The sequence below is a fragment of the Chiloscyllium plagiosum genome, unplaced genomic scaffold (assembly GCF_037043375.1).
Source record: "Chiloscyllium plagiosum isolate Xiang-an unplaced genomic scaffold, Cpla_swu_hap1 HiC_scaffold_7, whole genome shotgun sequence".
Taxonomy (NCBI): Eukaryota; Metazoa; Chordata; class Chondrichthyes; order Orectolobiformes; family Hemiscylliidae; genus Chiloscyllium; species Chiloscyllium plagiosum.
In genome coordinates, this window is record NW_028270145.1 from 113,861,344 (window position 1) to 113,888,045 (window position 26,702).

Sequence of the window (26,702 nt, forward strand, 5' to 3'; positions counted from 1 at the left end):
TTCCCATAATTTGTAGTTATGCCCCTTCGTACAAGCGGACGTCATCATCCTCGGAAAAAGACTTTCACTGTCTACCCTATCTAATCCTCTGATAATCTTGTATCTCTTTATCAAATCCCCTCTTAGCCTTCTTCTTGCCAATGAGAACAGACCCAAGTCTCTTAGCCTTTCCTCGCAAGACCTTCCCTCCAGACCAAGCAACATCCTGGTAAATCTCCTCTGCACATTTTCCAATGCTTCCACATCCTTCCCAGAATATGGGGACCAGAATTGTACACAATATTCCAAGTGTGACCACACCAGTGTTTTGTATATTGCAGCATGATATTGCGGTTCCGGAACTCAATCCCTCTATGAATGAAAGCTAACACATCGTATGCCTTCTTAACAGCACTATCCACCTGGGTGGCAACTTTCAGGGATCTCTGTACATGGACTCCAAGATCCCTCTGCACATCCACACTACCAAGAATCTTTCCATTGACCCAGTACTCTGCTTTCCTGTTATTCTTCCCAAAGTGAATCACTTCACATTTATCTGCATTGAATTCCATTTGCCACCCCTCAGCCCAATTCTGCAGTTTATTCAAGTCCCCTTGCAACCTGTAACATTCTTCCAAATTGTCCACTACTCCATCGACTTTAATGTCGTCTGCAAATTTACTAATCCACCCACCTAAGCCTGCGTCTAAGTCATTTATAAAAATGACAAACAGCAGTGATCCCAAAACAGATCCTTGTGGCACACCACTAGTAACCGGACTCCAGGCTGAATATTTTCCATCAACCACCACTCACTGTCTTCTTTCAGAAAGCTAGTTTCTAATCCAAACTGCTAAATTACCCTCAATTCTATTGCAAACAGAGGCAAGCATTCTCGAAAATACAGTTCCCTAATTCTTCAGCAACATTATAGTCAAGTAGCGCTGCTGAAACACAGTATGTGGGAACTACCTGTATGGTGTTCAGTTCTGGGCACCTTACTTAAAGAAGGATGTTAAAGCCCTGTAGAGAGTGCGCAGGAGACTTACCAGAATGATCCCAGGAATGAGGAATTTTGGATACAAATTTAGAGAAATTGTACTATTTCTCCTCAGGGCAGAGAAGATTAAGAAACCCTACAGTGCAGCAAGTTGGCCTGTCAAATCTGCACTGATCCTTCAAAGATTGGTCCACCCAGATGCACTCTAACCTCATTTTCCATGGCTAACCCACCTAGCCTACAACATCCTTGAACACTATGGGGCAATTTAGCATGGCTAAGCCACCTGACCTGCTCATCTTTGGACTGTGGGAGGAAACTGGAGCACCCAGAGAAAACTCACACAGACACAGGGAAAACATGAAACTCCACACAGACTGTTACCAGAGGCTGGAATTGAACACAGGTCCTAGCCCTGTGAGGCAGCAGTGCTAACCACTGTGCCACCATGCCACCCACAGGAGGTTGGCCTTATTAAGGGGTCCAAAGTTATGTGCAATTCTGACCCCTGGGTAAGGAAGGATATTCTATTTCCATTTGTTGGTATGTCAGTAACTAGGGGTCACAATTTCAAGATTGCCAGCAAGAGAGCTAGAAGTGAAAAAGAGAAGAAACATCTTTACTCAGTTGTTAGGATTTGGAATGTGCTGCCTGGGAGAGTCGGGGAGATGGATTCCATAGGAGGCTTCAAGAGAGAGCTGGAGATATATTTGAAAGGGATGATGTTAGAGGGTTAGGGCTGAAGCGTGGAACGAGCTGGGTAGCTCCTTCAGGAGCAGGTACAGACACAATGGATTGAATGCCCTCCTTCTGACCTGTAAAGCTATGATTCTATGGCACCTCCAGTAATGCAGCATGCTCTTTGTACTGTGTTAGAGTGTCAGTGAGAGCTTATACTCTGTACTGGATTGAAATTTGTCCTCCCACCTTTCAGAGAGCTGAGTGTTACACACTGAGCTCTCTTGAATAGCCAAGTGACAAATAGATAATCTGTTGGGAGGGCTACTTTGTTCAAAAACATTACAATGAGCCTCACCGAAATAGATTTTATAATATCAGAATTCAGGTTTTAAAGTCAGATTACTAAAATGTTTGGAGATTAAACAAACATTAAACGTTGTTGCCACAAAACATTTTGAGAATAGCTGGAAGACCCAAAATGTCTTGTCATTTCAGGACAGGAACAGCAGGAGGCCATTCATTCCCTTGAGTCAGCTGTGCTATTTTCGATAATGACTAATCTCCAACCCCCATGGGAGACTGGTTAGCAAGGTTAGATCTCATGGAATACAGGGAGAACTAGCCATTTGGATACAGAACTGGCTCAAAGGTAGAAGACAGAGGGTGGTGGTGGAGGGTTTTTTTTCCAGACTGGAGGCCTGTGACCAGTGCTGTGCCACAAAGATCAGTGCTGGGCCCTCTACTTTTTATCATTTACATAAATGATTTGGATGCGAGCATAAGAGGTACAGTTAGTAAATTTGCAGATGACACCAAAATTGGAAGTGTAGTGGACAGCGAAGAGGGTTACCTCAGATTACAACAGGGTCTTGACCAGATGGGCCAATGGGCAGAGAAGTGGCAGATGGAGTTTAATTCAGATAAATGCGAGGTGCTGCATTTTGGGAAAGCAAATCTCAGCAGGACTTATACACTTAATGGTAAGGTCCCAGGGAGTGTTGCTGAACAAAGACCTTGGAATGCAGGTTCATAGCTCCTTGAAAGTGGCGTCGCAGGTAAATAGGATAGTGAAAGCGACGTTTGGTATGCTTTCCTTTATTGGTCAGAGTATTGAGTACAGGAGTTGGGAGGTCATGTTGCGGCTGTACAGGACATTGGTTAGGCCACTGTTGGAATATTGCGTGCAATTCTGGTCTCCTTCCTATCAGAAAGATGTTGTGAAACTTGAAAGGGTTCAGAAAAGATTTACAAGGATGTTGCTAGGGTTGGAGGATCTGAGCTACAGGGAGAGGCTGAACAGGCTGGGGCTGTTTTCCCTGGAGCGTCAAAGGCTGAGGGGTGACCTTATAGAGGTTTACAAAATTAATGAGGGGCATGGATAGGATAAATAGACAAAATCTTTTCCCTAGGGTTGGGGAGTCCAGAACTAGAGGGCATAGGTTTAGGGTGAGAGGGGAAAGATATAAAAGAGACCTAAAGGGCAACGTTTTCACGCAGAGGGTGGTACGTGTATGAAATGAGCTGTCAGAGGAAGCGGTGGAGGCTGGTACAATTGCAACATTTAAGAAGCATTTGGATGGGTATATGAATAGGAAGGGTTTGGAGGGATATGGGCCGGGTGCTGGCAGGTGGGACTAGATTGGGTTGGGATATCTGGTCGGCATGGATGGGTTGGACCGAAAGGTCTGTTTCCATGCTGTACATCTCTATGACTCTATGACTCTGTCATTTTCTCACACTGATCTATTGATCTCTGACCTTGAACCTACTCAATGACTACTCCAGAGAGCAGTGGAGCTCTGAGACAAATTTTGAGCCCAATATTTTAGGTTGTTGTGGCTTCCAGGAATCTGGGTCTCACTCCCCTCTTATTCCCCTCACTTGATTCATATTCTTTGTAATCACCCAGTACAATGTCGCACAAATTAATTTGAACAGACATGACCCACGTCAGTAGCTTTTAGAATAACTAAATCACTTTTGTTTCAATCCATATCAATCCCCAGCTTGGTTATTTTAGCTTGTTTCAAAATAAACAGAAATAAGCTTGCATTTTGATCTTCATTGAGGGATGAACTTTGCATGCAACTCCTTATGCAACTCTTGTTCTCCTTCACAATAATCCCATGGAAAAATGGGCCTTTCAGGCAGCCCTGTCTCTGTAGATCACACAGGAACATCAGCCTGGATTTTTAGGCTTGTACCTTACAATGGTCTAACCAGTCCGAGCCGAACATAATCCCAAACTAAACTAGTCCCACCTGCCTGCTCCTAGCCCATATCCCTCCAAACCTTTCCTATCCATGTACTTAGCCAAATGTCTTAAACGTTGTAATTGTACCCACATCCAGCACCTCTGAAAGTCCATTTCACACGCGAACTACATTGTAAAAAAAAAAATTGTCCCTCATGTCTCTTTTAAATCTCTCTTCTCACCTTAAAAAAAAAGTTGCCCCTCGTTTTGAAATTCCCCATCCTAGGGAAAAGACACCTCCATTATCTATAGCCCACATGATTTTATAAACTTCTAGAAGGTCACCTCTCATCCTCCTGTACTCCAGTGAATAAAGTCCCAGTATTCTTTATAACTCAAACTTTCCGTACACAGCAACATCCTGATAAATCTCTTCAGAACCCTCTCCATTTTAATAATATCCTTCTTATAACTGGTTGACCAGAACTGAACACAGTACTCTAGAAGAGACAAATATATTTACTAGAAAGCACTAGAAGACAGAGTCATAGAAATGTACAACATGGAAACAGACCCTTCAGTCCAACTCTTGCTTCAATTACTATGAAGCTATTAAAGCTTGTGATTTCAAATAAGCCTGTTAGACTATAACCTGGCATCATCTGACCTTGTCCACTCTCAACAGCAGCACCTCCACACCATTTCAGTATTCCAGATATTTAACCCTTTCATTGCTAGCCCACTGGTATCCTAATTGAAGCAGCATTAATATCAGTCTTTTAGAGTTCACTGTCAATATTTTAATTCAGCTACAGCTTGCCAAGGTACCGTTATATTCTCTGCCTCTTAAATTTATTTGTAAAGACAGAATTCTTGAAATCTTCAAGGTGTTTAGTGCCTCACACTAGTGGGAAGCTACAGGATGTGCAATACTCACCAGAGCTCTGCTGAGAGATGATTGACGCTCCTCTTTAGAGGACTTTTTCCCTTTCCATACGAAGATTTTAATTCCTCCTTGGTCCACAATGTAGCAATCCTTACAAACAATAACAAAGAAAGGTTAAAAATATAATTCTATTGCACAGTTTAAAAAGCACAAGATTGTGTTCCATGACTTCAGAACATCGCAAAAGAGAAGTAGGCCATTCAGCCCTTGAGCCTGCTCCGCCATTCAATAGGATCATAGGATCCAACATTCCTCATCTCCACTTTCCTGCTAACTTCAATTCCCTGACTGATTAAGAATCTCTCAGTCTTCATTGCAGCTCTTTTGGGGACAGTTTATCCATTGTAATAACATGGCAGTTTATATACAGCAAGCTCCCATAATTAGGAAAGTTCAATTAATGCGTTAGAGGGATAAAACAAATGAAGAAATAGATAAATATATTTTAAAAATTCTGGAAACGATTCCTTGTTCTACTTCATGCATGGAATATTCAGTCTGAACCAGGGCCTGAGGTAGGATAAGAACTTGTGATTTTCAGACTCCAGGGGGGACAAACGTTATCAGTTGAGGCACAGCTGGGATGTATTTACAGCTGGGCAACAGGTAACAATCAGTTTAGGATGTCCCTTTGCCTGCCTTACCTCATTGTGGTGGTAGCTCGGAATGTAACCACAATGCAAGATGCTAGAGACAGTGAAATAATGTGAGGATAATTTGATAAATACCTCTGGGGGTTCAAGAAGGGAAAGGGAAACAGTGAGGGAATTTCATTGTGAGACTCAGCTGAAGGGAGAGAATGGCCATCTATGCCATCCAATTCTCTAATCCACAAGTCAGGAATCATGGACATTGATCAAAAGAATTGGTTGACCAAAAAGCTAAGGCTGGTTGTCCATAGATATCCATCATCACACACCTCACCAAAATATCTAGCTACACAAACTAGGATAATCGCAAAATTTCCAAGGCTTGGAGGCTAATCACAAAAACGTTATGGAGCCATTGGGTCATATAGCACAGAAACAGACCCTTCGGACCAACTTGTCCATGCCGACCAAGATGCCCAAACTAAGCGAGTCCCACTTGCCTGCATTTGGTGCATATCCCCCTGAACCTTTCCTATTCATGTACCTGTTCAAATATCTTTTAAAATGTTGTAACTGAACTTACATCTACCACTTCCTCTGGCAGTTCATTCCACACACGAACCACCCTCTGTGTGAAAAGGTTGCCCCTTAGGTTCCTTTTAAATTTTTATCCTCTTATCTTAAACCTATGCCCCCTAGTTTTGAACTCCCCCAACCTAGGGAAAAGACCTTTGTTATTCGCCTTACCTTCCCCCTCAATGATTTTATAGACCTCTATAATAGTTTGGTACAAACCATCTGTTCTGACTTTAATCCACAGCGAGAAAGATTTACAGTAACACTGGGTTAAGTTTGTGTGTAATGTGCTTCCCAATGGTCTATCACATTATTCTCACAATTTGGAATGAATTTCTACCAGTCGGATTGATTATGATCAAAATTGAGAGCTTAAAGCGCAAGAAAAGACGTTGTGGATGATGGGAGGCTGAAACAAAACCAGTAAATACCAGATGCTCAGTTACATCAGATGATAAGCATTACCATTAGACAGAAAGGATCCCCGACAAAAGGTTAACATCAGTGAACACAATACACACACAAAATAAACAATGCGCTCTTTGGCTCCATTGTTGATCTGTTCCCAAATCAACATGAAATGAAAAAGCTCTGGAACATACAAAAGCAATTATTTTGCCTCATCTTCTGTTTATTAATTCTGAAAAGTTGGAAGTTGGTGGTGGAATGGGGAGGAGATGCTGGGGAAGTGGGCAAAGGGATGGTAGTGAAGAGTTGTGACAAGGGACAAAACTTATTCACTCCTCAAAGGGGTTGTGGGCAGACAGGGCACCACATGTGGTGATGCAAGTGCCACCAGACAATAAGAGTGTGGGATAGTCGAGGGCAGGGACTCTTGCGAAGAGAACTTCCTGGAATACATATATCCAGAACTGGCAATCCCAGCACAGCCCAAAAATCCAGTTTGACTTCCGTACCGTTTTTGCTCATTGCGCTTAATGATCTAGTCATCCAAATGCCCACTCTTGTAGAAGGACTTGTATCGTCAGGAATAACCAGCTCTTCCCAATCTTGTAGCCCAGTCCCACTAACCGACATTGGTCACCTACCAACTCTACTCCTGTTCAGATCTCTCTGCCCAGATTGTCAAAAAACAAAGAGGTGATCGCCTTGAAGATTAGAAAACTCTTACTGGGTCTAAGAGGAGGGATGCTTGTGTTTACTGTTGACAGGTGATTCAAAACCAAGGGATAGCATCCCAGAATATGAGCATATCATTTAAAACATGCAAATTAGGAACAGAACCAGGCTATTCAGCCCATTTGGGTCAAATGTGGAGACTTGGCCTTTATGTATGTTTAAAACTAACCTTGATAGATTTCTACATGTTAGACACATCAAGGGCTACTGGGGGGCAGTAGTGCTAAATAGAAGACCAGGTATGATCTCATTGAATGACAAATCAAGGTCAAGAGGCTAAATAGCCCCCTCCTTTTCCTTCTCAAACGGCAGATTATAACAGCGCAAGATCATGGCTAATTTGATCACAGCCTCAGCTCCATATTCTGACCTAATCCCAATAAAAGGTGACTTCCCTTCTTTGTCAAGATTCTTTGTCTTAAAAACACATTCAGTGACTCCACCTCCTCCACTCTGGGAGGCAGTTCCACAGACTCAAAACAATCTGAGACAGAAATGTCTCAATCTCCATCTTCACCAGGAGATTTCTTTATTTTTAAAACTATTCCCCTATTTCTATTCACTCCACAAGGGGGCAGCATTCATTGGTGGCCACCTTGTCAGGTTTCCTCATGTTCATGTGTCTCACTAAGAACACCAGTCTACTAAACCATGCAAAAAGCCAAAAGCTTTCTTCACAAAATAACGCCTAACCTGAGATAACGCTGTACCTGCCCTGGGAGATAAGAGATGGAGATATTGTAGAGAGAGTGTTCCTCTGTACCTAACCCTGATCCACACCTGAGCTGGGAGTGTTTGATGGGGGCAGTATAGAGTGTGTCAAAAAGTGCAGTGCTGGAAAAGCACAGTTGGTCAGGCAGCATCCGAGGAGCAGGAGAGTCGATGTTTCAACCATAAGCTAGTCATCAGAAATCACCATTCCTGAAGAAGAGTTTATGCTCAAAAGGTCAACTCTCCGGCTCCTCGGATGCTGCCTGACCTGCTGTGCTCTCCCAGCACCACTCTAATTTTGACACTTTCTCCAGTATAGAGGTAGCTTTACTCTGTATCTTGCCTCACTCCCTAACTTCAAGGAACAAAATTCCTGCCAGTTTATTTCCGCATAAACTTCTTGTCCCACATTCCTTTGAGCTAAGAGACTATCAAATCACTTATTCATGCTCATTTGACTAGCGGATTAGATCAGAGTTTAAAAACAGAATCTGCCCTTCCATTTCTCTTCAGGCCATGTGTCTCAGATCACGTGGACTTGTTGAAAATTATTTCCCCTCAAGTAGCTTTGCCATTTACCTGTAAGACTCACGCTCTCCTCTTTCCAATTGAAACTATTTCTCGTCACTTGGCCCATCAATCTCCTTCCTGCAGGAGGGGGTGCAGGCACTTACCTCACTGTTCAGCAGATCCTGGGTCAGAGGTCGGGCAGCCACTTCCTGCACCACCAGTTTCCCCTCGGAATCGGTCACTCTAGAGAGGTCAGACAATGGGTCACCATGTGAAACACAGTACATCCCCAAGACTGGACCATGTCCCACCCTCAGCCAGAATCAATGCATTGTCTTCACAGAATGTGGCCTTTGCTGTCCCTAGTTGCTCAGACATTTACAAAAGGTGGGTCTGGAGTCACACATTGGCCAGACTAGATAAGGATGGAAGATTTCCTTCTGTGAAGGACATTGGAAAAAAATTCTGGTTCACCAAAAAAAAAATGGTAATTGATATGTAAGGCTACTTATTTTTATTCACGATTTTAAAAATTCACTTCAAAATTTCACATCTGCCACAATTGGACTTGTCCCCATGGTTTGGATTACTGGCCCAGTGACATTATCATTACACCATCAACTCCCTCAAAGGCAGATTAGTGAGTACAATAACCAAACCTGTTGGCATCACTGAACACACCCAACTATCAACATCCTGTGTGTTACTATCCATCAGAAACTGAATTGGACTAGTTATATAAATGGTAGCTATAAGAACAGGTCAGAGGCTAGGAATATTGGAGCGAGTAAATCACCTTCTGACTCCCCAAAGCCTGTCCACCATTCACAAGACACAAGTCAGGAGGGTGATGGAATACTCCCCATCGAGATTTCATGGACGTGGTGCCTGGATGGGTGCAGTGACAAAAACACAGGGTCCACATCTACAAAACATCCATTCCCTCCACCACCAATGCTCAGTGTACGTTGCTACTACTGCTACGATACACTGCAGAAATTCACTTCGTTGAACACTCCATTGCCAGCACTCACCATCCTGACTTAGAAGTATATCGCCGTTCTTTCACTGTCACTGGGTCAGAATCCTGGAATTCCCTCCCTAAGGGCATTGTGGGTCAACCTACAGCACATGGACTGCAGCGGTTCAAGACAACAGCTCACCCCCACTTTCTCAAGGGGCAATTAGGGATGGGCAATAACTGTGGCCCAGCCAGCGACACCCACATCCTATAAACCAATTTTAAAAAGTGTGGAGCTATTCTATTCTAAATGCTCTATGGTTCTGTTCCTACCAATTTGACAAAGAGTTAAAGTTGTGTCCTGCTGAATGGGATTTTTAAAATCAGCAAAATTTAGACAGAGCAAGGTTTCTTTTTCCAGCGTTATCTCCCGCAGTCCAGTGTCTCTCATTTACACCTCCTCCTATTTCCCCCCACTATTTGTAGTTTTCTCCTCCACCTCTCAGCATTCTCTGCCCCCACCTTTCACAGCGCACCCAGTTACCCACCCTCCACACCCCCCCCTTACCCACCCTCCACACCCCCCCCTTACCCACCCTCCACACCCCGTGGAGTACCTGCCACTCACCGATACAGCTTGACAGCTGCCCTCTGGTGTTGCTCCACCATCGTGTCGGGAATAGGGGATTTTATGTCTCTCTTTTCCCCGAGGACGTAATACATGAGCTTCATCAGCTGTGGGGAGGCAGCCTCCTCATTGCCATCCACCACACCAACCTGCCCGCGGCCCCCACGCTCCCGGTCCCGGATATCCTTCGCCAATTGCATCGCCTGAAATCAAACAAAGACAGCACGAGTACAACATCTCCCCCCAAGCACTGGAACAGCACACCAACCACCACTTGCATTGATATAGCATTCCAAGCCCATTTGCAAATGTAAGAAAGAAATGAAATTTGACATTAGGAGACTAGGGGCAGCACAGTGGTTAGCACTGATGCCTCAACGCCAGAGACCCGGGTTCAATTCCCGTCTCAGGCGACTGTGTGGAGTTTGCACATTCTCCCAGTGTCTGCGTGGGTTTCCTCCAGGTGCTCCGGTTTCCTCCCAGAGTCTAAAAATGTGTGGGTTAGTTGAATTGGCCGTGCTAAATTGCCCGTAGTGTTAGGTGCAGGGGAATGGGTTTGGGTGGGTTGCGCTTCGGTGGGTCGGTGTGGATTGGTTGGGCCGAAGGGCCTGTTTCCACACTAAGTAATCTAATAAAAGAACCTTTTTAAAAAAAGATATGGGTGTGATAATCCCTACAAGGGCCTTGGGAACACAATGAGATTAATTAGTGATTTGCCTTGTTATGAAGCAATGGCCTGTCCACCTGGAACTCATCACCTGAGCCCTTTTAGTAAAGGAGTTAAATAGGGCTGGAGGAGTGTCTGTAAACATAACCATACACCCAAATCCAGAGGAGTGTGATGGAATACTCCCCACTTGCCTGGATGAATGTAGCTCCAACAACACTCAAGATCAACACTATGCAGGACAAAGCTCACTTGATTGGCACCACATCCACAAAAGTCAACTCTCTCTACCATCAACACTTAGGACACACTGCTGTCACTATCTATAAAATGCCTTGTATAAATTCAAAGATCTTCAGACAGCACTCACCATCCTTCACTGTCATTGGGTCAAAATTCCCTCCAAGGGCATTGTGGGTCTACATACAGCACATGGACTGCAGCGGTTCAAGAAGGCAGCTCACCCCCACCTTCTGAAGGGGCAACTAAGGACTGCCATCCATGTCCCACAAATACACACAAGAAAAAATATTGGATCAAACTGTGGCATTGACTAATCAGTGCTGAAGGAGTTGCCCCCTGACTCCGTTACTGAGATAGAATCTGCAATTCCACTTTGTGAATGCTTCAAAACAAGCAAACAGACGCTCAGCAGTGAAGGACAAGCGAAACCGTGCAGAAATCAACTCAGAGGAGGATGGTAACAACAGTGACTTTGAATCTCCCAAGAAGCAAAAGCAGGTTGCAGGAGTGGGTCAAGCCTGGGAATGTGAAGATTGTGATGGGCAGATTCTAAATGAAATCTGAAGCAGCATCTGTAGCTCAGGAAGCAAGTATTGGGAGTATGGTCCTGGATCAGAGGAGGAGTCCCTCCCTCCCAGTCTCAGTGATAGGGAGAATGTATCTCTTGGCAATCAAATAAATCAAAATTCCTGAGATGGGGCTGCAGAACTCTGACCCAGGCTGGCACTTTCCAGCACCACTCTAATCTAAACTCTGGCTTCCAGCATCTGCAGTCATTGTTTTTACCCTGGGACTAGCCTATGAATGATACAAGTTAGTGGCTCTATTTTGATGTTAAACAATAAATGATGTTCCTTTCCAGTCAGACTTCCTGAGTTATTACACAAGGAAATCAAGGGTTAAGAGGGAAAGACAGAAAGAAGTGGATTTGAAGATTCAGATCAACCAACTCACTAACCACTAGAGCTTAAGTCAATAGGCCATTCGGTCCATTTCTGCTCCTATGTCCCATGGTTTTATTATAGTTTTGGAGCCAAGAGATATGACAAGGGGATTGAGTCCATTGTTAAGGAGAGGCAGATCTTGAGGTGCAGTGGGGATCATGACCCTGCCTGAGCATGAGGCTCTCAGTTTGAGTCCCTCTCTGGTGGCCAAGGAAGGCAGAGTCACAGTGCTGCTGAGAGGGTTGATTAACCACCCGCAAATCCTTCAACACATGAATGGCGGGTAGTAAAAATGGGGGAAATTCCTGGTCACTTCTGGGATAGAGTCGCCACCTTTACAATTCATAGCTCCAAATTGTAACGTGCACATAAAAACACATGGCCACTCAAGGCTGGAGTGGACTTGATTGCAATTCTGACAAGCAGAGCACTTTGGAAATCAAGCCTCACTACTCCACTAGCTATATCTAAATTGTCAATGTCCATTCACCATCAAAACTGGACAAATTTTCAAAACAAGTAGCTAACTGGTCATTGTTCAATGTTTTATAAAGATTTTTGAACAGTGAAGGAATTAAGGGTTAAGGTGAGTATGTGGGTAAGTGGAGCTGAGTCCATGAAAAGATCAGCCATGATCTCATTGAATGGTGGAACAGGCTCAAAAGCGCAGATGGCCAACTCCTGCTCCTAGTTCATATGTCATTAACTAAAGTACTATACAAATTAAATATATATTCCCCTTAATCCCAATCTCACATTTATATACAGGTACAAAGGCATGTTTGACTCGGCGACAGTATGCGAGAAAGAGATCCTTGCAAACCTCTCTAACAACAACTGCCCACAGCTTCTAGATGTAAATGTAAAGACCTATCACCTCACTCCAGAGGCTGTTGCTAGGTGTAAGCCACAAAGAAAGCTCTAATGGCTGTTTGCTCAACAATTAAAACAATAAAGTCCACATTTATCGATTCAGAAAAAAAACTTCACAGCTTTCCAAAATCACTTGGCTTTTTATTTGTAAAAAGCAAATAGACTGTATCCTCCTTTTACCTTTCCAGTTCCAAACAATAAATCCTTTGCAAGCCATTCCGATTCAAATAATCTATAAATAAATGGGTTTGTAACAACAGTGCTATACAAAGTAATGGTTTTGAATGGGTTAATGCAGAAGACTGCACAGAGCTTCACTCAGACTGATGACATTACCTAGAACTAGATAGGGACAAGTGAGAAAAAGGTTTTGTCTCAGTGACGATGCCTATCTGACGAATGTAACCTGTAGTTTATTGCATGGCAGTGTGGTACTGGAAAAGCACAGCCGGTGAGGCAGCATCCGAGGAGCAGGAGAGACTATGTTTTGAGCTCTTCCTTCCTGAAGAAGAGCTTATGCTCGAAACATCAACTCTCCTGCTCCTCGGATTCTGCCTGACCGGCTGTGCTTTTCCAGCACCATACGTTTTGATTCTGATCTCCAGCATCTGCAGTCCTCACTTTCTCCTCCTTTATTACATGATAGCAACGTGCTCGACAGAAGACCCTCCTCTCATTCACTGGTGGTCCTCCTTGACAATCAAGGAAAGAGGCAGCAAACCAGAGTTTGGTCGTGGTTGGCATCACAGCTCACTCCACCACTGAGGAGAGACTAAAAGCATTAGGAAAGAAATTCCAGAGCTGATGACCAAGACAAACAAGGCCATGGGAACAAAGGGCCAGCGTCATAGGAGAAGGTTCTGGGGTGAGAGGGGATTAGAGGAGATGGGACACTCTAGGAATCTGAAGACAATGATTAGAACACAATAACTAAAACAGGCTCAGAGAATAATGACCGACCGGCTGTTGGACTCACTAATGTGAGCCTATAAAAAGTAAACAAACAGTCAAACAGCTGTACGTGGCTCCGAGTGTGAGGTGGTAGGCACACAGTGCAGTGTGAATACTTTAACAACAGATCATTAGTGTCTCCAAAAGGGAGGAGAGGGAAGGGTAGACATCCACAAACTAACCAAAGAAATGTATAGTCCCACCATCGAGGCGGACATATGTTTTTGTTTGATTATTTTATGGGACATTGCATTCAGTGATTGTCCCTAATTGCCCCTTGAACCACATGGCCTCTCTAGTTATTACACAAGGTAGTTACGATCACTAAGTCACATCTAGGCCAGACCAGGTACGGTTGGCAGATTTCCTTCCCTAAAGGATGCTAGTGAACGGGATCAGGTTTTATGACAATCAATGCCAGTTTCATGGTCACCTTCACGGAGTCTAGCTTCCAATTCTAGATTTTTTTTATTAATTCAATTAAAATTCCACCAACTGCTGTGAACCCCTATCTCCAGGAATAAACTTGTACCTCAAATCCAGTGGCATGTCCATTACTGCCCTGCAATGTTAGTAGATATTGAAATTGGATCAGGAGGAGGCCATTCAACCCCTCAGGCTATCCCATCATGAAATGAGATCATGGCTGATCTGTAGTCAAATTCTACATACCCATCTTTGGCCCATATTCCTTAAAAAACTTTAGACAAACTTTTGCAAAAAGAAATGTTGCATGTGCTACACCCTCACACTGATCACTCAAAAAAAGTCTATCCCACACTTTCTAAAGTTGACTCAAGATGCTGACTGAAGATAAAACGGAAAAAAAAATTATAGATTTAGCTCCTCTCAACACACAAGCCACATTTGTAGGAATGTTTAAGCTGTTTGTACAATGACCGCTCCCCAATCAGTCAATAAACAAATGCACATACCTTCTTCTGAAGTCCCCCTAGTCGTGTCAGACCACTACAAGCTACAATGATTTGAGTGTAAAGCCCAGCTACCTCTTAAAATACCAGAGTAAACACTATCTTTTAATTTTCATGTGTTTTTGGATTGTGGACTGAAATGGGAAATGGCAGTCTTAAAAACTAAGGATTGTGGAAGGGATTGCTGCACCTTTTGAAAGCAGATACCAACATTTTTATAAGGGCTGTGCACCACTGTTTGCTTAACCAGTAGGAGGGCTGTAGTTGCAGATAACACCAGGGTGCATGTACAAAAAAATACATTCGTTCAATTGGCAACAAGTAGCTGATTGGTCTGTGCAGTGATGCAGATTTGCCAACAGGGTGGTACGGTAGCTCAGTGGTTAGCACTGCTGCCACACAGCACCAGGGACGTGGGTTCGATTCCAGCCTTGGGCGACTCTGTGTGGAATTTGGCCATTCTCCCTGTGTCTGTGGTTTCCTCCCACAGTCCAAAGATGTGCATGTTAAGTGGATTGGCCATGGGAAATGCAGGGTTAAAAGGATGGGGGCAGGTCTAGATGGAATGCTCAGTGGGTTGGTGTGGACTTGATGGGTTGAACGACCTGCTTCCACACTATAGGGATTCTATGAATGTCATACGCCTTCTGCCTGTCAGCAACTGTGTTTGGTTCCTAGGAAGCTGAAGGAGACAGACAGAAGCTCTCATTCCCTGGAAAGGAAGCTGCGGTGTTCATCTCGGCAGTGAAAATACACCTAGACCAAACCAATTCACTTTCCCCTCACCAGTTGCTTTCAATCAATAAGTCAGAGATTTCATAAGTTGTGAATCAGTTGCTCAGTGCCTCCTGGAATGAAAATGAAAAGTAACTAGAGGAGAGAGATTGTGGAGCAGCAAGTTCTGACAAAACAAAAGGATAGTCTCAGTGAATCCTGTGGATAGACTCTCAAAATCCCTACAGTATGGAAACAGATCATTTGGCCCAAGACCACACCAACTCTCCAAAGAGCATCCAACCCAGACTCTCTCCCTCACCCTATCCCTGTACCCTGCATTTTCCATTGCTAATCCACCTAGCCAACATCTCCCTGGACACTATGAGCAATTCCCCATGGCCAATCCACCTAGCCTGCACTTCTTTCGAATGTGGGAGGAAATCTGAGCACCTGGAGGAAACCCACACAGACACAGGGAGAACGTGGGGTTTGCAGTCGCACATGGCTGGTATTGTACCTAGGTCCCTGGCACTGTAAGGCAGCAGTGCTAACCACTGAGCCACCTTGCTGTCCTTGCCTTTGCAGTCTTTCGCTCCACCCATACCACTGATTTTTACAAAAGATATTGGTGTTTGTCTGAACATGCGGAAGAGTTAAGGGGTTAGAGTTTTAACAAGTGGGTGAAGGCAAAGTTGCTTTAGTCCTACCAGACCATAAGACCACTCTCTCATTAGAGGGATACAACTGATGGTGGATAAATGTGATGTGGAGATGCCGGTGTTGGACTGGGGTGGACAAGGTCAGAGGTCACGACACCAGGTTTATTTGAAATCACAAGATTTGGAGCGCTGCTCATTTGTCATGTGAAGTAGGTGAGAAGCGCACGGACACAGAATTTATGGGCAGAAAGATCAAACAATGATATGTATGGAGCTTCGAATAGTATGTCGCTGCAGGTGACCAAGATTGTTAGATGGTGTGAGTAAAGTGCTACAGGAAGGATGTTGTGAATCTTGAAAGGGTTCAGTAAAGATTTACAAGGATGTTACCAGGGTTGGAGGATTTGAGCTATAGGGAGAGGCAGAATAGGCTGGGGCTGTATTCCCTGGAGTGCCAGAGGCTCAGGGGTGACCTTATAGAGGTTTATAAAATCGTGGGGGGCATGGTCAGGATAAATAGACAGTCTTTTCCCTGGGGTGGAGGGAGTCCTGAACTAGAGGGCAGAGGTTTAGGGTGAGAGGGGAAAGATATAAAAGAGACCGAAGGGGCAGTTTTTTCACGCAGAGGGTGGTGCGAGTATGCAATGAGCTACCAGAGGAAGAGGTGAAGGCTGGTACAATTACAGCATTTAAAAGGCATCTGGATGAGTATATGAAGGGTTTGAAGGGATATAGGCCAAGTGCTGGCAAATGGGACTGAATTAGCTTAGGATATCTAGTCAGCATGGACGGGTTGGATTGAAGGGTCTGTTTCCGCGCTGTACATCTCTACGACTCTATAATCAGAGGGTCATGATGCCTCAGGTAAGGGGAGACATTGAGAAGGAGAGCCCTACTTACATATTGACAGTTTTTAAACGGTTGTCCCTTTGGCTAAGCTCTTTATTTGCAATTCCTGAATACAGAAACTTGCTCTGTCAACCGGATCCAAAGAGAAATTGCAGAATCTTAGGGACTTCAAAATTCTTAACTTTTGTAAAGTCTCTCAGAATAACAGGGTGCACAACCCCAGGGAGATGACACGCCAGCCCTGCCAGGGACATCTAACAGTCCCATGAAAAAAAATTAAGGATCTAATATAATGTAAGGAATTGGACAGGTTGGCTCGAAACAACTAATTTCCAGTTGACATGAAATGAACAATAAAGGCATGGCTGATTAAATGTAACGCACCGTCAATATATCCAAGTGACCTGGTGGTGTCAAGTATCTCCGTTAACCAAAAATACCCACCACTCTCCCCACTCAAATCTGACCAAACCGGTTTAACTGGAAGAGCCCATTACCTTCAGCCTCTCCATCCGGTTGCTCTGGGGTCCGTTCCACTGTACGATGAGTTTCCCCAGGTCCAGCAGGAAGACATCCCCGGTGTTAAAGCTCTTCCAGCTCATCTCAACCTGAGAAGAAGCAGAGAAACAATATTCAAACATCCTCCTTAAAGCAAACTTACGGACACATCAACACCGAGATCACACTTGCAACCTTTTTGACGCCTTCCTTCTCTCGCTCTCCATTTGCAGATGCTCTTTCTTAATTAAAAACAATGTGCAAACTGCTGCACAAATCAGCTGAATGTGGAAAGAGGCCAATTCATTAAATGTAGTGGTGTCTCTTCCCAATTAAATACCTCCAAGAACATACAGCCCATTCAGCCCAATCCCTCGATGCCAGTTTAAATTCATTCACGGGATATGGGTGTCACTGGCTAGGCCAGCATTTGTTGCCCATTCCCAAATTCCCCAGAGGGCATTTAAGTGTCAGCCACATTGCTGTGGTTTGGAGTCTGGATAAGGATGGCAGTTTCCCCTCTAAAGAGCATTACTGATCCAACTATTGAGGTAATTTTATCGCCATTAGACTTCCTAATTCCCGATTCTCTTAATCGAATTCAAATTTCACCATTTGCAATGGAAGGGTTTAAACCCAGGATCAGAGAACATTATCTGGGTCTAGAATCTTGCAATAATACCATCACCTCCCCATTCCCACCCCTCTATCTCAGAATCTCCCTCTGTTGATTGGATTCTCCAAGGCAATGCCTTCGCCACTTGCTGAAGACATTTTTTCTGAATTTCCAATCAAATTTACCAGTGAATGTACTTAGGACTTCCCAACAATGGGAAATGGTCATAGTAATTTATTGTTGCGTATTTGTGAAAACACAGCAAAATGTGTAGAAGCTGCCATTAGCTGTAGCCATTTTAATTACATAAGTTATAACTTATTATTAAAAAAATTATAAAAATAGGATGGATTTCATTTTCTGTTGCATCCACTGCTTCTTGATTTCTGAAATGGCTCCAGGACACAGCCTCACTCTGCAGCTGTGACACCAAGGAGGAAGCAAACTAAAGCGATCTCCACCATCGCTACAAAAACCCAGAATGCTGCCTCTTCCAAAGCCATCTCATTGCTGCTGATATTCCAGCCTTTGCCATAGTCAAGAGACTGTCCCAAATCGAGGACTGGGGCCCATCTCAACTTTCAACAACCAAGTGACTGCCTGAGTTAATTCCCGAGGACCGAGAGACCATTCACTCTGCCACCAGTGCAGATGCTGCCAAAACACCCAAGGAAAAAAGAATGGATCCCAATCCATCGGCGCTGGAACCGTGATGGTCATCAGGCCTGCTTTCACGCTCTGGAACTCTTCCACCCAACTTACCCATAACACCCAAGTTCAAATTCAAGCTGCGACCATAATGGTCACAAGGAATGGACCGGATCCACCACTCAACAGCTCCCCGAAACCTCCCTACCACCGCAGCCGCAAGAATGAATTTGATTCAAACGTTAAATAAAGAAAAATTGTAAAGATGGATGCGGTTGGTCACACGAGAGGGAGTGGATGGCTGGGAGCCGAACTCCTCGCATTCTGTCACCTCTGAGGGAGAGGGAGAGGGAGAGGTTTGTTTATCAAAACCTTTTTAAAGCCTTAAAAGGACCTTTCCAGGTTACCTCTCAGTGTTCCCTTTCCTAAATGGGGATCAGTCTGTTCCACCTTCATTGATGTTAAAGCTTCTCAGTTTGGATGGATATCACTCTCCAGAGACCAGTACCCTGTCACCAAATCACCCTTTATTTACACGGAGAGAATCCTTGACATTGATCCAGCTCTCAGAGTGAGCAGAACCTCTGACACTCCCATTTATTTCTGTCAGCCAGGACTCCCTGATTGGACCAGGTTAACAGGGAGAAAAAGTGATGACTGCAGATGCTGGAAATCAGATTCGCGGGTGTGTTGCTGGGAAAGCACAGCAGGTCAGGTAGCATCCAAGGGGCCGAAGAATTGATGTTCCAGGCATAAGCCCTTCATCAGGAAGGGTCTTGAGCGTACATGGGAACACTTCAGCGATGTGCCTTTCTTTTCAGTCATACTAGGTTAGCAGCTCCATCTCACTTTTCAAAGCTGGGCTGGGGGGACGGGTGGGTGCAGGTCATCCATCCTAGGACAAGCCAAACAGAGACACGCGCAAGAATTCCTAGAAGCATGGAATCCCAACCAGAACTCTATTAACAAACACAGACTTGGATCCCATTTACCATCCCCTGAGAAAAAAGAACAGGAAGTGACATCACCCCAAAGAAAGCTAAACATAAATAAAAAGTGGGCCATACGACCAGTGCTTCACCGGAGGCTCACTGATGTTACTAGTAAGAAGTGTCTGAAAACAAACCTTCCAGCTCAGTGAGCAAACCTAAATCCAGAGGATGTTATCCACTATCAGGGCAAAAACATGAAGATAGATTACCTGAATGGTGATAGATTGGGAATGGGGGAGGCACAATAAGTGAAGTGTCCTTGTTCACCAGTTACTGAAAGTAAGTGTGCAGGTGCAGCAGGCAGTGAAGGAGGGAAATGATAACAGTGAGAGGATTGGAGGACAGGAATAAGGAATTCTTGTTGTAATAGTACAGGGCTTTGGTGAGGCCACACCTAGACTACTGCGTGCAACTAGGAAGGATGTTCTTGCTTTAGAGGAAGAGCAGTGAAGGTTTACATATTGATTCCTAGGATGGCAGGACTGATGTATGAGGAGACTATATCAGTTAGGACTACATTCATGGAGTTTAGAAGAATGAGGGGGGAAATCTCAGAAACCTACAAAATTCTAATAGGACTAGACAGGGTCAATGCAGGAAGAATGTTCCGGATGACCATAAGACCAGGAGACACAGAAGTAGGCCATTTAGCCCATCGAATCTGCTTGATCATTCAATAGAATTATGGGTGATCCAATGTTCCTCACCTCCACTTTCCTGCCTTTTCCCCACAATCCTTCTCCAGTGGTCCCCAGAATCACAGATACCAGCCTTCAGCCAATTCAATCCACTCCACATAATATCAAGAAATGTTGAAGAACCTGGATACTGTAAAGGCTATATGGGCCCCTGACAACATTCCGACAATAGTAATGAAGACGTGTGCTCGGGAACTTGCCGCTTCCCCAGCCAAACTGTTCCAGTACAGTTACAACACTGGTATTCACCCAACAATGTGGAATATTGCAGACGGTATGTCCTGTACATAAAAAGTGGGACAAATCCAACTTGGCCAATTACCACCCCATCAGTCTACTCTCGATCAACAGTAAAGTGGTGGATGGTGTCAGTAACAGTGTTATCAAGCAGCACCTGCTCAGTAATAACCTGCTCAGTGATGCCCAGTTTGGGTTCCCCTAGGGCCACTCAGCTCCTGACCTCATTACAGCCTTGGGTCAAACATGGACAAAAAAGAGCAGAGGGGAGGGGAGAGGGTCAGCCCTTGACATCAAGGTTGCATTCGACTGAGTGTGGCATCATGGAGCCCTGGCAAAACTGGAATCAGTGGGTATCAGGGGGCAAACTCTCCCGTGGTTGAAGTCAGACCTGGCACACAGGAAAATGGTTGTGGTTGTTGGAGGTCAGTCATCTCAGCTCCAGGACATCTGTGTAAGAGTTCCTCAGGGTAATATCCTGAGCCTAACCATCTTCAGCTGCTTCATTAAGATCTTCCCTCCAGCATAGGGTCAGACTTGGGGATGTTTGCCGATGATTGTACAATGTTCAGCACCATTTGCAACTACTCAGATACTGAAGCAGTCCATGTTCAAATGGATCAAGATCTGTGTGACACTGGAAAAGCACAGCAGGTCAGGCAGCATCTGAGGAGCAGGAGAGTTGACATTTCAGGCATGAGCCCTCTATCAGAAAAGGCCATTCCTGATGAAGAGCTTACACCCAAACTGTTGACTTTCCTGTGCCTTGGATGCTGCCTGACCTGCTGTGCTTTTCCAGTGCCACACAGATCTTGATCTGGACACCCCCTCACCAATAACCAAATGCTCCTTCCAGCCAGCTTGGAGAGGCAGGGAGTGGGGTTTCCAATCCTTTGGCATTGTCCTGGAATCTCTAGGAACACTGCTATCTGTTCCTTCACTGTTGTTTGGTCAGAATTCTGAAACTCCCTCCATAGCTGCACTATGGGTGTCCCACAACCTAAAGGATGGAGGCTGTTCAAGACAAACTCATCACCAACTTCTCAAGGGCAATTAGGGACAGGCAACTAATACTGGCCCAGCCAGATATGCCCACATCCCACAAGTGAATAAATTAATTACTGACTAGTGATACACCATACTATGAAAAAACCTTAGAAAAATGACAGATTATTAAAAATAATTGTGCTTTGTAAAAAAAAAAATAACTAAATTCTTTGATGATCATCATTTGGGGAAAGGTCATTTTGACAGATGTCGTCCAATGAGGATGAGGAGGAATCCACTGCTATCCACAGAAGAATCACAAGGATCGGTTACCAATGGCAGAAGCAAGGTGATTGGAGGCTGAAGCTCCTGTGATCAAAGAGTCAAAACCAATCCAGACAGACATTGTCCTCATCTGTTATGAAATTAGAAATCACACGACACCAGATCACAATCCAATAGGTTTATTTGAAATCACAAGCTTTCAGAGCGCTGCTCCTTTATCAGGTGGAGTGGTTTGTCAAGTGAAGGAGCAGTGCTCTGAAAGCTTGGTGATTTCAAATAAACCTATTGGACTATAATCTGGCATCATGTGATTTCTGACTTTGTCCGCCCCAGTCCAACTCTGGCACCTCCACGTTGTCTGTTATGAGGGGAAGCAGAATTGAACTACCAAGTCAGAAGCAACAATTCTGGCCTACTCCTGTTAGTCCATAAATACATGTATTCCTAGGAGAAACCAGACAGGGAAAATTTTTGGAACATTCCTGGGTTGGATAGGCTTGATCATGTGATTTCTTGGAAATCAAAGTCAAAAGGTCAAGGAGAATTGACTTTTCCAGTAAACAGCAGATAACCAAATAATTGGGAGAGAAAGATTCCAATAAAAAGATAAGAGGTTATTGTGGCTTATTTATGGGACAAATAGACTTGAAGCCTTGAATCTGTGCAATGCATTGCCTAGCAACAGTCTCTGGAGTCCAGTTGCGGTGTATTTTCACAAACCTAGCTCGGGCCGTTAAAGGAAGTTGTGGTAGAAAGCAGCTCACTCTCTAAAATGATGTATTTGTGAAATTTCAAATTTCCCAATCAGAGTTTGAAATCTGGTACAACGATCTCCCTCCACACTGTGACTGTCAGTAATCAGATCTCAGCAACAAGGAATCAAAAAGGAACTGGGAGAATTTAACCCATTTTATCTTGGGAATTCACATCATTAACCGGTCATGTTATTCCTATTAATTGTTGTTTTTTCTAAACCCATAAATCCCTCTGCAGAGCTGTGTTGTTGGTGTATGAATGCGAATGTGTTTGGGTTTAAAAAGATCGAGTTTAAAATCTGAATTGTGACTTAGTTGATAGTGCATTTTGCTACTTGTCTGAATACAGAGGCTTGAACACACGTGGCAGAAGATACAAGAACAGCTTCTTCTCTACCAACATGAGACGGAAGAATGGACTCTAACTTCAAATAATATTGATCTTGCTTTGCACACCTCCTGTGCAGTGTAGCCTCACTATGTCTAAGACCCTGTATCCTTGTTACTATGACCTGCCTGTACTGCTTGCCAACAAAGCTTTTCACTGTACTCAGTTGCACATGATTACAATACAATAAATCAAATCGAATATGGTTGCTCATAACAAAAAAAAAAGTTATTCTCAAATTTAATCAGAGAAACCTGGTAAAAGTCTCTTTTGGCCAGGAAAACATATTAAGACAGACATGTTGACCATTTGATGATTAAATACAATGTTTACACTTTTACAAAGGGAACAAATAACTGTACAGCATAGGAACAGGCCCTTCGGCCCACCAAGCATGTGCTTACACAATGCCTTTCTAAAAGAAAAACCTTTTGCTCCACATGGTCTATATTCCTCTATTCCCTGCCTATTCACGTACCAAGTTGCCTCTTTAATATTGCTGTTAAAGTCTGAGGCATTGAGCTGTACAGCACAGAAACAGACTGTTTGGTCCAACTCGTCCATGCTGACCAGATATCCTAAATTAATCTGGTCCCATTTGCCAGCACTTGGCCCATATGCCTCCAACTCCTCCCTATCCATATATCCATCCAGATGTCTTTTAAATGCTGTCATTGCACTAACCTCCACCACTTCCTCTGGCAGCTCGTTCCATACATGCACTATCTTCTGCATGAAAAGGTTGCCTCTTCAATCCCTTTTATATCTTTCCCTTCTCACCTTAAACCCAGAACCTCTAGTTTTGGACTCCCCCGCCCTTGAGAAAAGACCTTAGCTATTTACTCTATCCGTGCCTCTTATGATTTTATAAACCTCTAAGATTATCCCTCAGCCCACAATGCTTCAGGGAAAACAGCCCCAGCCTATTCAGCCTCTCCCTATAGCTCAAATCTTCCAACCCTGGCAACATCCTTGTAAATCTTTTCTGAACCCTTTCAAATTTCACAACATCCTTCCAATAGAAGGGAGACCAGAACTGAATATTATTGCCTCTGCCTCAACCAGCTCCTCTGGCAGCACATTCCAGGCACATACCACCTTCTGTGTACAAGAGCTGCCCTTCACGTCTCCTTTCAATTCTCCCCCTTTTACCTTAAAGGAGGTGTGTCTTAGAATTGGACATCTCTCCCTGGGATATGGTTTATGGAGTAATGGGGCTTGATTATCAACGCAATCCTCTTGTCAGATTTACGACACTCTCCACCAATCTCCAGGTACGGAGGCTCATTGTCACCTCCCCCCACCACCCGTGTTCCCCGACACCCCATCTTTCTTCACTTGCCAGGTAACAGCACAAACTGGCATGGTATGGAGATGGTACATTCCCCAGCGGAGATCCTGTCCAGAATCCTGGGAGATTGGAATTAGGGAGATGGACTGACCTCACCCGCATACACATTCTTCTTCCCCTTCACATGAAGCAGTCTCTTCACATCGTAGGAGTTGGTCTCCACGTGTTTCAGTCCAGTAGCAACACCACCCTGTTTGTAACTGTAAAAGACAAAAAGATGATCAGCTTCCAACCAGAGCCAATTCCTTCATTTGAGAAAAAAAAAATGAAAATCGGCCAGGGATCACCAATTGTAAATGCCAGTCATGATTCAGGGAGAGTGACACAATCACTTCAAAGTCAGAAATTCAAATCCCACATAGCCTCCATTGACTCAGAGCAGACCCTGGCCTGGGTGTTATGCTCAGAATTTAGTTGGGGAGTGTAGGACCTTTTCTCTCCCAAACCTCCCCATCTCCTATCCACAAAATGTAAATGACAAATAAGGCATTGGGTTGTCAATGCAGCATCATCACTCCAGCCGGTAAAGTTAGGGAAGGAGAGTGGGCATGGAAAAAAAAACCCAGCAACCTGTCTGCCATTTTGAAATGGGTAATGAGCAAACTCAGGATCTTGGTGTAACTCCATTCCATTGCCCACTGCTTTTAAATCCCAGAAGTGAAAATCTTTGGAAATGTTGGACTGCAGTTATGAGCAGTTGGGCATGGGCATAAGGAAAAGACCCAGTCACATGGACCCTGGCCATGTGCAACAACACTGCCTTTAATCTCATTTGATCAACCATTGGACACTGCCATTAAAAAGAAAACAAGATATATTCAGAATGTGGTCTTCCAACCTACTTTGGGACCAACTTGCTGTTTGGGGCAGCTGTTCTATGACCTCCCGGTTTACAGATGCGACTGGATGGAGTCTCATTACCTTCCACCCAAACCCAACCCAGTACTGTCCCTCTAGTTGGTCTCCCTCGAGAGGATCAGAATGGACCAAAGTTTTGATTGAATGTGCTGAGCAGACAGGGAGGAAGTAGAGCCCTCTGCTTTTATTCTGCTCTGTCACGCCCCCGCCCCCCACCCAAACAGAAAAACAAATCAAGAGGTGCATCCCCTCCAACCCCATCCTCATCCACAAGAGAGGTAGGCCCTTCAGCCCGTCTCCTATCCCCATACAGACCCTGCCACCACTGGAGAATGCTGAAGGCTTGACTCACATGAACCCCTTCTTGAAATAGCCCTTGAAGGTCTCCGACTCGTATCTCTGTACCTCCCGGTGTTGTACAGCTTTGCCCCCCAGGTAGTCATCCAACTGAGTGGTGTATATTGCAGCTGCCCCCTGCTCATCCTGAGAGGAGTCTCGGCCAATCCAGAAGTGGATGTCATAAGTGAAGGAGCTCCCGGTTTTATGAGTCTGGGAATGGGAAGACACAGTTAGTTTGAAGGATTGGTGCAGGGCACCAAATTGGAGGAAATTGGAGGAATCCTTTAAGGACAGCACAAGAACAAGGGAGACAGGAATAAACTGAGATGACAGATCCCACTTGTCCCTGGTTGGACAACATCACCAACCATCACCCTGACTTCACACCAGCGTGGCTAGTATTGTAGAAATTGCGTAGAATGCCTACAGTGTGAAAACAGACCATTTGGCCCAACAAGTCCACACCAGCCCTTGAAGAGGAAGCCACCCAGACCCATTTCCCCTCCCTATTACTCTACATTTCCCCTGACTGATGCACCTAACCTAAACATCCCTGAAAACTATGGGTAATTCAGCATGGCCAATTCACCTAACCTGCACACCTTTGGACTGTGACAGGAAACCGGAGCATCCAGAGGAAACCTCCGCAGACAGTAGCCAGAGGCTGGAATCAAACTCAGGTCTCTGGCACTGTGAGGCAGCAGTGCTAACTACTGAGCCGCTATGCCTCCCTGATTATGGTACTAATTGTGTAGTAAACCCATCAGGTAACTATTCCCCCTTGGGGGGCAGCACACAGCCACTCAGCCCTCACACCCCATCTTTTATCCACGCACGCATACAGACAGAGGTTGGGATGAATGGCAACTTAGAGGGCAATGGGTATTAGACCAGTCAGGAATGCAGAGGAATAATTGCATTGGAAGAGGAGAGAAAACAGCATGAATGGAGCAGCTGATCTCCTGGTATAGCCCAGTTATATTGGTTTAGTCATAGCCTCAGTCAGGCCAGTTCACAAACTGAAGACATTACAAAAAGGGATTTTGGTGGAGGTTCAAAAAATGTCTTCAAGCAGGAGAAAAGAATCAGGAGAGAATCAGAGAAATCCTGGCCCAGGTCACCGAGGATATGGTCACCATCGGTGGAGCGATGGAAATCAGAAACAATGTAAGCCAGCTAAACAGAGGCGGCCAGGGACTGGAGAGTTGTAATGGACCAGAGGTGTTTTCAAAGAGGGGGAGAGGAAAGGCAGCACAGAAATGGAAAAACAAAATGTGAATTTTGAACTGAAAAAAA

General features: G+C 44.5%; 1 protein-coding gene across 1 annotated transcript in view; it reads right to left on the reverse strand.

Annotated features, from left to right (window-relative positions):
* Window positions 1–26,702, reverse strand: part of LOC122551835 (villin-1) — a 70,600-nt gene that overhangs the window by 30,468 nt on the left and 13,430 nt on the right. Inside the window, exons 4-9 of the mRNA XM_043694349.2 lie at window positions 25,420–25,616; window positions 24,301–24,409; window positions 17,252–17,362; window positions 9,920–10,122; window positions 8,495–8,573; window positions 4,795–4,893 (exon numbers count right to left, since the gene is read on the reverse strand). Of these exons, the coding sequence (XP_043550284.2) occupies window positions 4,795–4,893; window positions 8,495–8,573; window positions 9,920–10,122; window positions 17,252–17,362; window positions 24,301–24,409; window positions 25,420–25,616 (798 nt within the window). The remainder of the gene's footprint in view (window positions 1–4,794; window positions 4,894–8,494; window positions 8,574–9,919; window positions 10,123–17,251; window positions 17,363–24,300; window positions 24,410–25,419; window positions 25,617–26,702) is intronic.